Source organism: Micromesistius poutassou (genome assembly GCF_964030765.1).
Source record: "Micromesistius poutassou genome assembly, chromosome: 17".
Lineage (NCBI taxonomy): Eukaryota > Metazoa > Chordata > Actinopteri > Gadiformes > Gadidae > Micromesistius > Micromesistius poutassou.
Window position 1 is genome coordinate 13,118,092 of NC_140287.1, and position 18,530 is coordinate 13,136,621.

Sequence of the window (18,530 nt, forward strand, 5' to 3'; positions counted from 1 at the left end):
GGTGATGAGGTGGTATGGCATAATGACTGAGCTAGGCTTAAGGCCAACAAAAGTACAATATAATGGTCGCAGTTATGGCTCATGGTGCAATATATTTTATAATAGAAATACTGTAACTTTAGGTATTCATATTGAAATCAATAGAGCTAGAGCCTACTACTGTACAGTATAATTGATATTTAAAATGTATATTCCTGTAGTTTTGACCTAACCAGATTTATCATGACATGAGCATTACTACTATGAACAAAACAAAGCCAAGACAACAGTTTTGACTCTTCAAATAAAGTGATATGGTCACTTTATTTGAAGAGTCAAAACTGTTGTTATTTAATAATAAATATACAATTTGAGTCAATTACAAAATTCACAATCCGCCAATGTCATTAACAATGTGTTTCCCTGAACAATGAGTGAACTAAAAACCAACAGGTATTGTGTTTTGTCAGCAGATAAAACATTTGACGCTATTGAGAATGAAGAGTCACGTGATTTTTGGGGAGGGGAGGGGAGGGGTTTGAGCCCGTCCGCCATGATGGCATCCACGGCTATCGGCCGGCCGAACTGACGCGGATATTCTCTGATATTATGTAAGCATAAGCACCGCGGAAACCACTGCTGTCAAAAGACGCTGATCCATTTTCACTGTTGACGCGAGTTGCTCTAGTTCTACCTCCACGGCCCTGCAGCGGGCAATTATCGGACAAGATTGTCCTATAGTGTGTGGTGTTCCGTCTTGTGTTCGAATCTCATGTATTTGTATTTACGACAACAAATCGGCTGAGATTCTCTTTATGTGTGTGGTGTACATCCGACTCAAAAATCGTAGTGTGGGGCAGCCTTCAGTGCGTTGTCCGTTTAGGGAACCTGACAAACTGTAGCCCACTGTTCTTATGGTTTCCTCGACGATCGTGTGAGGCATTGAAGCAGTTTTTAACGCAGCAGTTATTTCCAGGAATTGTTAAAACAGTACAGAATTGCATCAACCTCCTCTGCTAGCAGCTACCGTGTCAACAATAACGCAAAGCTCAGCTGCACTCTCAGGGGCGTACCTTCCAACATAGCGGGAAGGGGCGGGGCTCTGTGCCGTGACGACAACTCCTCATTCTCAATAAAAACAACACACCAATTGACCGTTCGCGCTGTCCAATCACAAGAGTGGTAAGGTCCGTCAAGCTTGCATTTCGCTATGGCGACGGCTCCAGAGAGGAAATCAGAGGAGAGGAAATCTTAAGAAAGGAGCGCGGGGCTTGCGAACTGTCAATTGATTGATTTTTTTTTTTGTAATGCCTTACATTACCGCGTTACAGCAAAAAGTAATGCATTACAGTAATGCATTACTCCCAACACTGGTTATTATCGATAATAGAAAATGCGGATCATTTTCTTTCTCGTGTGTCTCGTTTTTCGCCCGTGCCTAAAACCGCCACTGCTTATAATGCTAAAGCCCAGTTCAGGCCAAAGATTCGCGACGCAACTGCTTGCAACTCGCGACTCCTTGCGACGAGACGGGCTGAGACGTTCTAAAAACGGGGCAGTTCACACTGCTGCACCGGGCGGCGATTATTTTGGTTGAGAGTAGGCTAGAGTTGCTGTGTTTCGCCATTCTCCACTACTTCTGCATTGTAGTAATTCGCTGGAGCTTAGTTTGTTTAGATCCCGCTAGTTGCATTGCATTCTTTCGTAGTGGCGACTTCTCTACTGCAAGGGAAGCTCGGCTTCACCTAAAATTTCGAAAATTAAATGGTCAGATATATACTGTTGTGTTAACATTTCATTGATTAAAAATGTTCCTACCCTCACCTATGGTCATGAGGGGTGGGTGATGACCGAAAGGACGAGATCGCGGATACAAGCGGCCGAGATGAGTTTTCTCAGGAGGGTGGCTGGCTTCTCCCTTAGGGATAGGGTGAGAAGTTCAGTCATCCGGGAGGAACTCGGATTAGAGCCGCTGCTCCTTTGCTTAGAAAGGAGTCAGTTGAGGTGGTTCGGGCATCTGGTAAGGATGCCCACTGGACGCCTCCCTTGGGAGGTGTTCCAGGCACGACCAGTGGGGAGGAGACCCCGGGGAAGACCCAGGACTAGGTGGAGAGATTATATCTCAACACTGGCCTGGGAACGCCTCGGGATCCCCCCGTCAGAGCTGGTCAATGTGGCCCGGGAAAGGGAAGTCTGGGGCCCCCTGCTTGAGCTGCTGCCCCCGCGACCCGACCCCGGATAAGCGGATGAAGATGAAGATGATGATTAAAAATGCGTTAGAACACGTCCATCTCGAAGACGAGTCCGTTCAGAATCAGCTGTCACACGTTATTTCTATGCAGTTTCACACGTCTTTGACATCATAATATTTAACATGCAAGTGTAGTGGTGCCTGGTTGCTGCGGGGGAAAATCAGCTTTGCGCCGGGTGCAAACTAGCAATGACACATGCGTCGGTGTAGAAAGTCAATTGCGCCGGGCGCAAGATAGGGCCCTTCTTCTGTTTGGCGCACATGGCTAATTTGCATACGCGCTGTCGGAATGGGAACACGTCGGACTGGCAGCATTACGGGGGCGCGATTACGGGCTGGCGGAGTTACATTTAAAAATCGCGTTCAAGTAAAAATAAATAAGAAAAGCGGAATCAATTTGTGGCGCTCGTTGTTTAATATTGGCCTATGTGTGGGAAACACTGGAGTGGGTTTATTTTATCAACGCCAACGGAGAGAGCGTAGGCTATATGTCGCTATAGCGCTGCGCCAAAGGAGGGAGCGTGCATTATTGCGGAGGAAGAGAGGACGCTCTTGCCAGCAAGAGCTGGATTTTCATTTTAAGAATTTCAGTTTGCACTTTGTCTGTGTATAGGGTGGGCCGGGGATGGCAGAGGTTGGTGGAAATGTCATTACTTGATATTTGCTGCGGGGGCGCGGGCTTCGAAAATCTCTCTCTTTTTTGACCATAGGTCTGTTTGCATCCCTGATACCTGCACAAGGTCGGCTTTGCTAGTTAAGATAAATTCATTTCGCAGAGGGTTTTGTGCAAAGCCGGCTTATATATCTTTGTATGTATAATATAAAAGGAGCATGTAAGGGGTTACATTTACATTTACATTAAGGGCATTCAGTAGATGCTTTTATCCAAAGCGACTTATAATAAGTACATTTGTCAGAAGAAAGAGAAACTACACATATCACTGTCAGTATAGTAAAGATATTCATAGAAACATGTGCTAAGCATTTACAATTGCAAGCTTGCTTCTTCCCCGTACACAAGCAAGCAGGGATAAAATGCTACACAATGTTAAGTACTATTTTTTAAAATACCATGACGTACAACATACAATAAGTGCGTACATTAAGTGCCAGGACGTACAACATACAAGTGTGTAAGAGAAGTGTTTTTAAGAGAGTAAGGGAGGAGAAGGGTTGTTGGCGGGGAGGCTATGCAGAGTCCAGGTGAACAAGTGAGTCTTGAGCCTCTTGCGGTTAGACGTCCATCTTAATTGGATGTCAACAATATAGACAGTAGATTGACTGTTTCTTTGGGTTTTCAAACTCTGAACCCATCAGATCCACAAAAGCCTGACCATTAGACGGTAAGAGACCTTCTAATGCAGGCTCTCTTGCACACCATGTTTTGGTTTTATGATGTGATATGACACACTGTTTTTGTTTTGTGTTGTGTGATTCAAGTGGGCTGGGTCCCGTTGACAGCTAAACAGGTGTCCAAGTGGCCCGCGCCGCAGAACAGCTGTGCTCGGGCCAGCAGCTGTCATCAGGTCAAAGATACTCTCCCATTAGAAGCCATAGGAGAACAGGCGAGAGGGTAGTTGATCAAAGGTTCCCTGATCAGAGATATGCCTCTATATAGTCTGATAGTCTCGTGTCTCATTATAGAGTATTGTCAAAGCGATTCCACAAGCTTTTCCGTGCCCTGCCCCACGTGTGGAGGTTCATGTGGCCCAGGACCTACCAAATATTTTGAATAAGCATGACACACCGTGTGAAGTTATTTTTTCGTTTTTGGCAAGTAGCCGTGTAATAAGCGGGATAATTTATAGAACGTCGCAGGTTGTTATCGAAAATAATGACCGGCATTATTCCATTTATTGCTTTCAAATATATAGGCCAAGTAGTTCTGCTTTGATGATGAGAGCGCCAGCACGTCAGTGGCAGAGCCAGACTTTTTTTCTAGGGGTGGCAAGAGGGTGGCCAAGGCTTTTATAGGGGGGTTCATATTGAATTGTTGGGGGGGGGGGGGGGGGGAGAACCTATAGACCTATAGTACTGAAGACTTGTTATTTTACATTTTATGCTAATGAGACAATTACCAAGATAACTCCCCTGCTTATTGTTATTTGTGTTGATGCAGTGGGCAAAGTATCCAAAAGCAAATGCCGAAATTACCTAAAAATGGAAAAAAGGGTTCCATTGTTATACTTTAAATACACTTGTTCGAGTTAGTACATCTGCGTTAGGAGCTCCAAAACAATATATCCACTTAGTGTGTGGAGAGGCGCTCTACATGAAGAGGCTGCTGTTTCCACTGCAGCTGGCCAGAGCAGCTGCTGCCCGTTATCACAAGAATCCATTCCAAGAGGCCTTACTGTGGATCATCCCCTCTCAAGGAGGGGGCGGGAGTCTGCACACACACACACACACACACACACACACACATACAAACACACACACACACACACACACACACACACACACACACACACACACACACACACACACACACACACACACACACACACACACACACACATACAAACACACACACACACACACACACCTCACTCTCCCACAAACCAGCCTTTAGTCTTTACTAATTCAAACAATTAGTTAATACATTTTCTCCTTTACACAACACAACTCTTTGGGTTAACATAAGCCTGCGTTCAGCATTAAAGCCATGAAGAACAGCCAATAATTTCAGTCAGATGTGACACGTGGGTACACTTTCAAGTATCCTGCCCAAAAGATAACAACAAAGAAAAAGGACGTTCCGGGTGACATTCCCGGTTTAGTGAAACAGAGAACAGCAAAGTCTAAAGGCTGTTAGATTTCAGCTTATTTCTAAACTGTTTGTGTAGTCTCTGCGTTGTGTATTTTTCGTCGTAGTAGTAATTCTTGAAGTGGAAATCAAGGAAGCTTGACAGGTTGGATCAGAGGGTGGAATAGATGGTTTATTTGAGGATGTAATACAGCACAGGTACAGACTTAGGTGGAATAGTCTTAGTGTAGGTGGTGAGGAGCAGTCTCCTGACGTGCTCCTTTGCTGTCGATTCCTCTTCTCACCGAACCAAAGGTTTGAGGCGAGTATTATAGGAAAGACAACGTGAATAACAAAAGAACAGCTGCAGTCTCTCCCTTGATAAGGTATATGGCCCTGGCTATGCCCCAGACGACCGGGTTGGTTCGCCCTTGTTGGAACATAACAAATGGAGGGATGTTGGAAATAACACGTGGTATCAGTAGGAGAGGCACTGGCCAGTTCATAGACTTAAGAAATGTGAAGACAGAGAGACACTAAAAAACACCAACAGTCTACAAGCCTGTTTAACAACATTGGCATCATGGAGCAGCGAGTGGTTCACTCTCAACGAGGACAATACGTAAAGGGCACGGCCGGCCATGAATCATACGTGGCTGTCACCCGACCCGACCTGCGGCCAAACCCCTATGCTGGGCTGACTCTTTGTTCTCATCTTATGTCATCAACGATAGGCTTTGGCCTGCTCTTTGCATCCTTTGGCCCAACACCATTCAGCTAACGCCAGCTTCGTTATCCCCTGGAGTAGAAACCATTTGAAAAGATATCAATAATATTTCAGGTAAGCGCCATGTTTTATCGATGACAGGATAGCAGATGCACACGCATGCACTCATGAACACAAACACACACACACACACACAAAAAACATACATAAACACATGCAAGCATGCATGCACAAAGACAGATCAATGGTCAGATTGTAGTCATGGTGTTATAGAGGTGCCCAGGTCTTGTCGTCTGCCCAATACCAGAGAGTGAGTGGGTTTTAAAATCAACCCTACATGACTTTAATTATTTTACTATACCCACTATAACTCTCCTTAATCCACAGTTGAGGTGGTACTCTGCATTATTCAACAGCCGGGATGGGACAATGAGGGAAAAACTGCCTGCTAAGGAAAAAGAACGATCGTGATTGATTTCTAATGGGAATTTCAGATCATAAACAGAACGCAAGCCCTTTTAAAACCCAGATGGCTGGCTATTTGCTCGGTGTGGGCCAGGGCTTCTGTATGTCAATCGATAAAACACACACACACACATACACATACAGTATATATATATATATATATATATATATATATACAGTATGATTGTATAGGAATATTGCCTATGCTAGGGTTTTTCCCATATCCAGTTAATGAAAAATGAAAAATTATTTTCATCACAGGAGCTGAAGACGACGACCAATCAAACACATGGCTTAATGATTTTTTTTTTGTGCATATGCATGTTGTCTGATTCCTCGCCAGACTATTGAGTGTATAAAAATTGTTTAAGTCCTGATTCTGTAAACCTGATGGGAGTAATTAAACATAAAGTTATATTGATTTAGCTTCAGGCTTACATCAGCATTTCGTTCATTGTATACATAAATATATATATATATATATATATATATATATATATATATATATATATATATATATTTATGTATACAATATATATATATATATATATGTATATACAATATCAGTATATATAAGCACCAAATGTGTCAAGCAGGGCCTCTCTGGACTTTTCTTGAGATATGTCCTTTTGTCAGATATTGATTGGCTTACACACTTTGTCGTACATAATTACATTTCCGTCATAATATCGTTTTGTGTTGCAAAGCATGTGGCGAACCACTAGGAACAATCTACAATGCATCAATTTAACTGAGTACACGATTCATAATATTGAATAATTTTGTTATTGTAAAGTCCGGTATTCTATATATCTCATCCCTTGCAAATGAATGTGGATGTGTCCGTGTGTGTGTGTGTGTGTGTGTGTGTGTGTGTGCGTGTGTGTGTGTGTGTGTCCGTGTGTTTGTGTGTATATGTCTGTGATACATAGGTGTGTATCTGTGCGCCGAGTCCAACATCTCCATTGTCTGTGAATGCAGAAAGGTGGCGTTAATTAACATTGGTGGTGAACTCTTAAGAGTGGGTCCTGTGGGTGAGATTGGCGTTATTCAAACAATCAGGGCCACATTGGGCCCCCTGGGTGTGAGCCCAACCGACAGAAGGCCAGCGCTGCAGAACACCAAGGAAGAAGGGAGAGGAGGGAGAAAGCAAGAACGAAAGGAAGGAGACAGCAGAGGACGGCAGAAGAGGAACGGGAAAGTTAAAAGTCCCTTTGGGTGCAAACAGATTACCGATACCGTGTGCATGCACATATTTCCCGCACAACCAGCACACACACACACACACACACACATATATAGACACATGCAGGCATGCACACACACACACACACACACATATATAGACACATGCAGGCGTGTACACACACACACACACACACACACACACACACACACACACACACACACACACACACACACACACACACACACACATACACACACACACACACACACACACATATAAGCACATGCAGGCATGCACACACAAAACATGCACACAGACAAACACACACACAGTATTATTTAAAATCAAGCAATATTACGATAACTCCCTGGTCTCACATTATCATAACACAATCTTTAATGGCAGATAGCCTGCTGCTCCGGTAGAAAAAAGAAACGTTAGCTAGAAGCCATCATTATGCATCCCTTACTCAATTCACCACACGCAACAGTATACACAACATGTCTATCTTGTTTGTGTGTGTGCGTGCACATTGGTGTATGTGTGTGTGTGTGTGTATGTTTGTGTATGTGCGTGTGCGTGTAATAGCGTGTGTGTCCCTGTGCACTTGCACAGAGTGAAATTACAAAGCAGCGTGTGGTTAATTGGATGTGGAGGCCTACATATCCTCCCTCCCAGGTCTGCTCCGAGCCAACGGGGATCCATCCCCAATTTGTGCCCCTCATATAATATTCACCAGGCCAACACAATTTCTCTCCTCACTCTCTCCCCCTTCTCTATCTACTCTCCCTTCACATCAGTCTCCTGCCTTCTCTCCCTTTATCCATGTCCATCTTTTTCAGCATCTCCCTCCCTTCCTCTCTTTATCCCTCTCTTTCCTAATCTGTACCCCTCTCTCTCAATCTCTTGCATTCTCTCCGTCCCTCTCGCTCCATCTCCTCCCCCCCCCCCCCAACACACACACACCCTCTCCATCCCTTTCCATCTGAATCGCGTTGCATTCAGTTACCACAACACTGTCAGCTCATCCTCCAGGCCCGTTCGGAGCTCAGACCGAGCCATAAGCACATCCGGTCAAAACTCTTGAGAAGAGAGAGAGAACCAAAGTTCACATTAAATACCACAACAAGGTCCTATAAGGTTTCCCCCACTGATGAGGTCCAGCAGAGGACAGGATCGCTTCTAGAACCGTTTTAATTGGATAGCCTTGAGGTATATACACTGTAACCATGACAACCTTGAACTAAACCAAAGGTATTGGTCTGGGATTAGAGAGCAACGTTGTAGCACAATATAACCACACAACTGTTACACATAACTTTGCTGTTTGTGTTCATCTGGTGTCAGTTTTTTTGTCAACAGAACCACAGAGCCAGGGAATGAGGCTAAGTAGCTCTTTGGATCTGCAAATGAAATATTCATGAATTAAATTTGAATATGTTCTGAAAAACGAGCAGATATACCAGTTTTAGGGCTGCTCAGCAAGACTATATTAGTTAAGTCCTCATCAGGATTTTATAAAATGTTATAAGTACTGTGTCCCAAAATAGTTTAGAATAAGTAGCTCAACATTGTATTGTGGTGTTCAAAACTGAGGGAAAGAGTTTTGAGTTCTAGACGGAGGTATAAAGTTATTGGATGAGTCAGCTGCACTGCCATTTGGTGTCTACAAGTACCGTCTGAACAACGTTTTGTCATGTTAATAATTTAAGTTAAACATTCATGTATTCTCTTAGTCATTTAAATATATATTTAATCATTCAAGAAAGTGTAGAAAGATTGGTAAGTCTGAAGAAGTTTCCTTAGATAACTATTTCAGTGCCCTTGGGCAAGTCAGTAAATAACTGGGCACCTACAAAGCTATAGACATTGCAATAGACATTGTACATATATCTTCACAGATTTATTAATTGAATATGGTCCTTCAAAACTCTTTAAGAGACACTTTAAAATAGGTAATACCCACTACATTTATATAATAAGATGTGGCTAATTATTGCCAACATTAAACTGTATTGCTAATGAGCAAGCTAAATTTTCATACTTTTATACTGACTTGAAGGTATTCAGTGCGCTCCAAAATAGTTTGACTATAAGTATTATTGTCTTGATTCCTGCTGCTAGGTACAAGTTATAATATTTATCCATTGTAGAGGTTTCAAGGGCATGGCAGCTTACAGACCAGGCAGGCTGAGTCATGCTAGCTCAGAAAGCCGGAAATTCAACAGAAAAAACCTTTCTCTGAGATTTAGCATAATATAACAAAAAGTAAATACTAAAAAGTTACATAATTTCTCATGAATACAAATGGAATGAATTTATTTTTTCACATTTATTTTATGGAAATCTGAAAGAATGCCATTTAATCTAATAGCAGAGAGGAAATTTAATTAAATTTCAACACTCTCAAACCAAGCTGTTCATCAATATTTCCATGTTGCTATTTCTCCCCGTCAGCGGTAGTTTGTCTGTTTTTATCGGAGGGCTTTCATGTTTTTCCACCTTTGTCATGAAACCTGACAGAAAAACATTCACAGCCGAGTGTCAAAACAGAACAATGGACTGCAAACAAAACAAGGACAAGTTCAAAGCAGCGTTTTAATCGCATTATACGTTTTTTTTTATGACTCTAAGCATTTTGATTGTTAAACCGCCATTTCCATTTCTTATCTTTCCGGGGCAGTGTCATCCTGAATTGAATAGAAAACACAGTCTATTTGATTCCAGACAACCCCAACACAAATCCAATATCCATGGTTCATTATGGACACACTTTATATAGACCTTCTGGACATTTTGTAAAAAAAGGAAAAAAAAAAAGAAAGATTATAAAATCTACAAAATCCATTACTGGACGTTCACATATAAACCAACAAATCATCTTTGTGCTGGCTCCTCGTGGGTTCCAGGGCCAGGAGAGGCTGGCTGTCCTCAACACAGGGGCTTGCCGTGTCTCATGTTCTGGGCACATCTCCGGCCCACGTTGGCCCCCTCCAGGAGCAGGTCGGACAGCCGGTCCAGGCCCACGCAGGTGGTGAGAGGACTGAACAGACCGTAGAGACCGCCCAGGGTGATGCTGATGGGCCAGCCGATTATCAGCAGGATCACCAGCCACATGATGCTCCAGAAACACGACCCACAACTGGCCATCCTAGTCTGGGGGGGAAGATAGAAACTGCCTGAAGGACAAAGATAGGCATGTGTATGGACTGGTGTGTCACAGGTGATGAAGCACAATAAAGGTGCACTGTGTAGGATTTTGTGGCATCTAGAATTGAGGTTGTGGTTGAAACCAAATTCACTGCATGCCTGGCAACAGCCCAACCGGACCCCCCTCTGAGATGGGAGATTATGAGATTGTGGAGTGGCCCTGTTGTTGATCTGGACGTACTGGTCAGGGTTTTCTGAAAGCGAAATCGCAAGCCTGCCTTTTGCAGTGACCATCGTGTTCACGTCTGGCCAATGAGATCAACCGGCCACCCACTTAAAAGCCAACACCCCCCCCCCAATGAAATTGGATAGTGGATCAAATGTATGAGTTTTGGATACACAGATTTTATTGTCATATTTGCGGCCTGCTAAAATATATAAACTAAAGATGTAATCTATAAAGTACCTATAGTCTCCAGATAGATCTAATGAACTGTTTTAAAACTAGATGTCCATTGTTCCTGATTTGTCTCCGACAAATGTGGTAATTTCCTCTTGTGGTGTCCTTGAATCACAAACACAAGTTCATCTTGTGCTTCCAGTCACTGCTAAACCACAAGGTAATCACAAAATACAGAACACATGGTCCATCAGCTTTTCCTTCCCTGTGGTAGCCTTCAAGGCATCTAATACTCAACAACCTTATATCACAATTACATTCATGACTTGCACATTGTCTTCCTTCTACAGGCTACACACAAGTATTAACAGGAAATATATCTCCAAACAAGGTTGAACTGAAACACACCAAATGTGAACTCCTCATGAAAAAGTTAAGTCAAAACTATTTCGAGATATGACTTCACAAATACTAATTTGCTTCAGATATATGCAATTAAACAACAGAAAACAGCTATTCTGCATGGAATTAGTTCCTCCAACACACACACACATTTAAACACTATCGTGAGGGGGTTAGAGCACAGAGCAAAGTAGCTATTAAGCCTAATGAATACCTGCCGTGGGATTAAAAAAGACATGTTCACCTTCAGCGCTGGAAAGTTTCCCAAGAAAGTGTGAGCAGCGTTTCTCCTCTCCCCGTCTGGACAGATTTCCCAAAGTGTCCTTCTTGGTAGCTCACAAATTGTCTGGCTTACCCTAACCAGTTCCTGCCCCCTATTCACAAACACGACAACAAGGTAGCACAGACGGCTGGATTCCTGAGAGGCCAAGCTGTAAGGGAAGAGGCATTTAGCAATTTGGCAGCAGGCATACCACACAAATGATATTACACAATGTGACCAGTGTGACTGGAGTGAACGTGTGTGTCATGGGTTTCTGCAACGGGTTGTGGAAATAGCAGAACTCGTGTGTTGCGGATCCTCAGCCCAGCCTCCTCCTGACCTGAACATACTGTACAAATGAGTGAGTGATCCTTCCCCAGAATCTTGTTTTGTTAGGACGAATCTATTTAAAAAAATCAATCATAAATTATGCAAATTAAGAAGTGTGTCAAAAATATTCATTGTTTGCTTTAAGTTTATTGTTTGGGAAAAGCATGATAAAGCCAAGTAGACTTGACTCTCATCCTCATGATGGAATCGCTACACAAACTGTGAAACTCACAATTCATTTAGCGTACTGTTGTATCCGAAGCAAATTATGGTGATTTGGGTTAGACACAATGTCAATATTTAGGAGGTATGGGTTTAAGCATCTTGCTGAAGGATGCCTACGGCGGACATTGTGGTTTGAACCCATAAGTCAAACACCATAAACTATACTATTCTGACGCCCTTGTAATTGATATACGAGCCCTCTGAAATAACCCCCCCCAGAAAGTAGATCCTCCTTAAACACACCACCCATTGCAGGTCTGTATCACAACAACCAGAGCCAGCAGAGAGCAAGCTGCCTGTGGACCAGCTCAGACCAGCACCCAGCCTGGGTGCTCCCCGGCTGGCCTACTCATACCGGACGTGCTTGGGAGCAGTGGATGCAGCCGCCTGAGGTACACTGGAACAAGCTGACCTCTGGTGCATGACTATAACCAGAGTTAAAAGTCTGTGTGGCAGCCTGCAGACGGAGGACATATGCAGAGAAATGCCTAGAAGGCCATGTGCTGTGAACCGAGTAACGTTACGTAAAAGTTGGTGCAATAAAAGCGGCCATTTGGATGGACATTTCGGATTAGTCTTCTACTTTAAATAATTATAATATGCATTTTCCACTTTGCTTGATAACACCAACGTGGTACTCGGTAGCCTGTATTCACCTTCACTTCGGTTCAAGTACACCACAGCCAAGTCAGTATGTGAAGTTATGAATACGTTTAAAAGTGAGATTACTGTACATCTTAGTGTGCCAGTTCAAATCCTTCACCGGTATGGTGGCCCCAGGGTTGGCTGACTGACCTATAAAGGCAGCTTAGCAGAGGCTTGTCCCGCGGGCTGCAGACACCAGCCAATCAGATTGTCAGATTCCGGATGTGCTTAACGAGGGGAGCAGGAGGTGGATGAATGGCCTGGAGAATCATGAACGGGGAGTTTTTTTAGAAATCCTTAGAAGACGATGATTACGTAAATAATATGTCTGAACGAGTAAGGAAAGAAATAATTACGGCTCAAGGTAAGAGGCTTGCTTTGTGTGAAAAAACATTGCATTTTATTAAAAAAACAAAAAAGACATAACGTTTACAAAATCTGTTTCAGATAAGAATAACCGAGGCTCCTAGTAAGCCGGGATTACGTCAGAGCGAGAGAGCGCTCTCTATGGCCCCTGCTCCTGCTCCTCGCCACTCTCCTCCCCGTCGCTGTCGCTGTCCCGGCCCGGGTGCTCGGGCATCATGGGACGCTCCTCTGCTTTCTGGCTCTCCTCTTTTGCTCCTGCCGCAGCCTCTGCTGGTTTTGGCTCAGAGCTCGCAGCCTCCTCTGCGCTCTCCTGCTCCATGGGGGTCTCCTTGTCCCCCTCCTTCTCCTTGTCCCCCTCCTTCTCCTTGTCCTCTTCCTTCTCCTTGTCCTCCTTCTTCTCCTTGTCCTCCTTCTTCTCCTCCTCCTCCTGGTCCATGGAGGGGGGCTCCTCCTCCTGAGCGGCGGGAGCCTCCTTCAGGGTCTGCTTAGGGGGCAGAGCTAGCCTTTGCTGTTGCTGTGGAAATCGCAGAAGAGAGAGAGAGAGAGAGAGAGAGAGAGAGAGACGCGGGTGAGACAGCGACAACCCTAAAGCAACGTAGGGATAAGTGAAAAGAACCAAACTGAATATATTCGCCCTTGGTCTTCCAAGTGGGTTTAGAACATCTTTGTGGTTCTCAACCCACTTTTAGTAGTCACTAAGCCATCTGAACCCTGTCTAAAGGTAAAGAAAAATAGGAACTGTGAAAGATTGTGGATGTTATCGGTGCTAAATGTAGTGTAGTTTGTAGAGTCCCCATCCCCAAATATTATTTTTTCCCCTTCCTTAATCGTGACATCATTCTGTCTCTCTCAGTTGGTAAAGTATCCATGTGCAAACCCCCTCGGGTAAACACCTCAGAGTGCTTCCTCAGACATACACATCCTTCTTGCCCTCCCATGCACTGAACTTAAGCGATTTTCTCTCATCCGACATGTTTCCCATGCTGCATTAAAGTTTAAAGGTTGGAGCATTTTCAAAATAGCTACAAGGGAAATAGAGGGAGAGAGAAAAAAAATACCTCTTCCAGCTGTTTGATGCCTTACTTTAACAGAGCAGACTCAGAGTCTGGGAGGCTTGTTGTGTGTGTACATGTGTCTATGTTTCAATCTCTCAAGAGCCCTGGAGTAGAAAACTAGAGCATTGTGGTTGTAGCAGTGGGCTTGATAAACCTGGTAAACTGCTGATCCAACTGTTGTGGTATCTACAATAACGGCAGTATGCTGTAATTATGAAAAAAACCTGCTGTGTATATTCTTGGCGATGACTTGACTACTAAAGTTGCAGATGTGCACATTCAAGTGTAACCTACATTAACAACATCAAACGACTGGCGACCTTACCCAGGGCCGCCAAAAATGACTGTTTTACTGTCCCTGATATGCTGAGCTGAAAGTAGTGTCATGTGATGGCTTGAGTTTCGACTGGCTCCTCTCCAACATGTGCCCAGTCTGTCTGGCTCCTGGTTACCTGTCTCTGCTGCTGCTGCATCATCCTCATGTACATGGTGTACGCTAGGTTGGCCATCTCCGGCATGTCCTTCACGACGTGGTCGGGCTGCTTTGACGCCTCTCTCTGGTGGGGGACAGAAGCAGTGAGTCGGGGAAAGCATATATATATGAGAGAGAGAGAGAGAGAGAGTGTGTGTGTGTGTGTGTGTGTGTGTGTGTGTGTGTGTGTGTGTGTGTGTGTGTGTGTGTGTGTGTGTGTGTGTGTGTGTGTGTGTGTGTGTGTGTGTGTGTGTGTGTGTGTGTGTGTGTGTGTGTGTGTGTGTGTGTGTGTGTGTGTGTGTGTGTGTGTGTGTGTGTGTGTGTGTGTGTGTGTGTGTGTGTGTGTGTGTGTTATGGACTGGTTGGGAAGCTGACCCTCACACAGGACAAGAGGTGTAGTTCGATGTAAGACAGTCAAATGGTTGAACTGCCGCGCTGTCGTAATTATATATATATATACGGTATATATATATCCAGGAGCGTAGCGGCGCTGTCAAGGACCTCCGCTTCGTAAACCCGTGGGTTGTTTCAGACACTTCACCAAGTTAAAACGTCCTATCCTGAGCCTCGGAAACAAACGTATCGTCGACGTCACCTTTGCTCGTTCTGCTCGGTTGAGAAAATAACCATTCACCCGTTTGATGTCTGCCTGTCTCAGTGTAAGCGGTCGTGTGACATTAAACGCTGTGGGGATGTTCTGGCGATTTGATATACGAGTGGAATTAAAAAACGAGGGATGCGTCAAATATTAATTTCAACTGGTCGGTTGCCTCTGAAATTGAGTAGTAATGTGCTACGTTCACAGTGGCTCATTGAGCAGGGTGTTAAAACAGGTCTGGGTGGTTTATGGAGCTGCAGAGCTAAACTGTGCTTGAGGTTTTATCACTGGGGAGGTTATCAAAAGAGAGCGCAGACACTTTAATCACCTCTGCGATTAGAGGACATCCTGCTCGTCCAACACCCTCGACCGAACCGACTCCCCTTGCAAATCGCGTCAACGTACCTGCATGTATAAAGTGCATGGCCGTACTTGACATGTTTGCCAGCGTTAGTGAGCTATGCTCGCGTCCATACAACGGAAGGGCCGTGGGTTTCATTTGGACTGTACCTAAAGCGAGAGCCCTGGTGTCAGAGGGAGTGTTCGGGCTCTAAGGAAGATAAGAGAGGCTGCCCATCCCCAGCCCCCAGAGATGCTGGCACCGCGGCCAGACTGAGCCTGTCTAGCGCTGACCGGGCCTAGCAGGGATTGTTGGTGGGGGGGGGCGGGAGCTGCTTTGCCTTCTGACCTTCGCAGATTAATTATAGCCTTGGCCTGCAGACGGGCCCCCCTATGCAGAATAGGGCCGCAGAGTTAGGGGCCAAGTGGGAATGAAGATTCCATTCAGAATTTAGAGGCAGGATTAGGCCGGCCTTTTTGGCTGTTACCAGTCTGTGGGGGGGAAGGTGGAGGGTGGTGGATGCGGACAGTAGGACGACGGTGTGCAACAGCCTGTCTTGCTAAGGTCTCTCTTTCTCATCGTTCCACATATTATGCACTTCTTTGCTGTCTTGTTGTCCTGACAAACTGTAACGTCGTTAAATTCTTTGAATATGCAGAATTTAATTGAAACATCTGTGGCCAGGCATGCGTGCGTGCGTGCGTGCGAGTGTGTGTGTTACTTACAGGCTGCTCCTGGTTGTAGTATTCGTGCGGTCTGATGTGCAGCTGCAGTGGGCGGGCGGTGAGCTGGTTGAAGGCGGGGGTGAGCTCAAAGCAGTTCTGGAACAGGGCGACCCGGCCAAACACATAGAGGCCCAGCCTGGCTCGGGACATGGCCACCACCAGACGCCTCACGTCCCTGTGGACACAAGGAGAGAGGGGAGGGGGGACATGGTGACGAACGGCACATCCAAAGAGAGAGTCCTGCATAAGACACCTTTACCCTTAAAATTATTGAAATACAAAATCGAATGTCAAATTTAGCCAAGTAATGTATCGAAATAGAACGCATTGAATTGAATGCATGTCAGTAAGGAGCAGGTAGGTGGGTTGGGTAGCCTGTTTGAGGATTGCCTACAGGTCAATTGTGGACATTGGGGCTCAAACCCAGAACCTTTCGGCTGCGAGGCAACCACTGCATTATATTTGCATTCCAAGATTAAAAAACAGGGTTGGGTTCAGGCATGAGAACGGAAGGTGAGCAGGGTGTTAGCAGAGCGGTGGAGAGGGAAGGGATCAGATAGGGGGGAGAAGGCAGAGTGTTGGACAAGGAGAGGGGTTTAGAAAAGGATAAGCTGCACCAGGTGAGGGGGAGAAATGGAAGAATGGAGAGGGAGATAGAAGGTGAGAGAGAGGATGAAGAAGAAGGCAGAGATACTGGCTGAGGTTTCTTCCACCGCCGCCACCCCCCCCCCCCCCCCCCCCCCCCCCATCCTTTTCTTTCTGCCATCCACTAGAATTAAGGGATTAGAGCGAGGAGAGGGACTGGCTTTTTTGGAAGTCAGGCACATTCCTGCTCGGATGGCTATAACAGGCTAAATGTTTAATAAAATATAGTCATCTGTCCGCGAGCTTGCTCCTGGAGCACAGAGAATCCATTGGGAGTCCTGTACGCCTGGCTTAATCTGACCTGATAGAACGCATTGTTATCCACTGAATCAAATCACTTTAGCCATTCTGGACGGCGGCGACTAACGCTACAGGCTACCGTTTAGAGTTTTTGAGGTTAAACACACGGCTTGTTATCCCCGGTGCTGATACGGTTCTGCTTGTGCTTGTTGGGTAATGGTGTGTAGATAGAGGGAAGAGGGTGGCTTTGCATGGCTCCTTGCGGTCGCAAATGATGGGTGAACATCACATTTTATACGGTGGTTTATGTTTTATTGAAATGGAGATTTAAGGTCTTTTTAAACAATTGAGGTTTTAAGGATTTTAGGATTTCTATTGGCTGGATAATGCTGCCCCACAACATTTCACCGTTTATTGGGCGTCTTCAACTTGGCTCAATGAAATGGGAATGTCATGGAGGAATACAAGTGGAAATACTCATCTTTGTCTTATTTAAGCAGCTTTGGGCAATATTCAAAAACTATCTTTGTTTTGATGGGGAATAAATTGGCTCAAATACATGCTATAACACAGGCACGCACAATCTTTCTCCATCTCCCACCACAATCCAAATATGTAAAATAGCACAAGGACACAGGCAGAGCATGGGCTTAAGAAGACTAATCAATGCAATATGCATGATGTGCATACAAATATGTATAAAATGTGTTATATTGAAAAAATATGCACAATTATACATGGAACACAGGAACATCTGTGTGTGTGTCCTTTAAATATGCTGCTTAACACGATGCATTATACATAAAAAGGAATTCCAAAGCATAATTATATTGCCACATAGATATCGCAACAGCAGGCGACCATTGAGCTCTATACACCAGTACACACGGCTCTGTTGTGACACTAACCTGGGTTACTCTGGGACTTAGCAGGGCAAAGTTGATTAACACATCGATATCCGTGTGTGTGGGTGTATGTGTGCGTGCGTGCGTGCGTGCATGTTAATGCATGTGTGCATCCCCACACACATATGGATATAAACACTGCGCATATCAGCATCACAGGAAAATATTTCTCAATCAAAAAGTGAGGGTCAGCTTGTGGTTTGGTCAGCCAGCTCCCTATTTGGTTGTCAAGGAAGCCGGTTGCCAAGGGGAGAGAGGCGGGGGATGAGTAAAGTATATAGTGTGTTGGGGGATGGGGGGGTGAGGTGTGCCAACTGGTACACCAGAGTGAGCAGTGTGGAGCAGGATTCATTCCTTATGAATCGCTGTGCTCCCAACAGCCATTGAGAAGTAAATGGGACACAGAGGTTGAA

General features: G+C 44.7%; 1 protein-coding gene across 1 annotated transcript in view; it reads right to left on the reverse strand.

The window, feature by feature from the left end:
* Positions 1 to 13,162: 13,162 nt before the first annotated feature.
* Positions 13,163 to 18,530, reverse strand: part of aqr (aquarius intron-binding spliceosomal factor) — a 54,524-nt gene continuing 49,156 nt past the window's right edge. The window contains exons 34-36 of the mRNA XM_084481615.1: positions 16,328 to 16,502; positions 14,645 to 14,749; positions 13,163 to 13,651 (exon numbers count right to left, since the gene is read on the reverse strand). Of these exons, the coding sequence (XP_084337741.1) occupies positions 13,277 to 13,651; positions 14,645 to 14,749; positions 16,328 to 16,502 (655 nt within the window). The 3' untranslated portion in view covers positions 13,163 to 13,276. The remainder of the gene's footprint in view (positions 13,652 to 14,644; positions 14,750 to 16,327; positions 16,503 to 18,530) is intronic.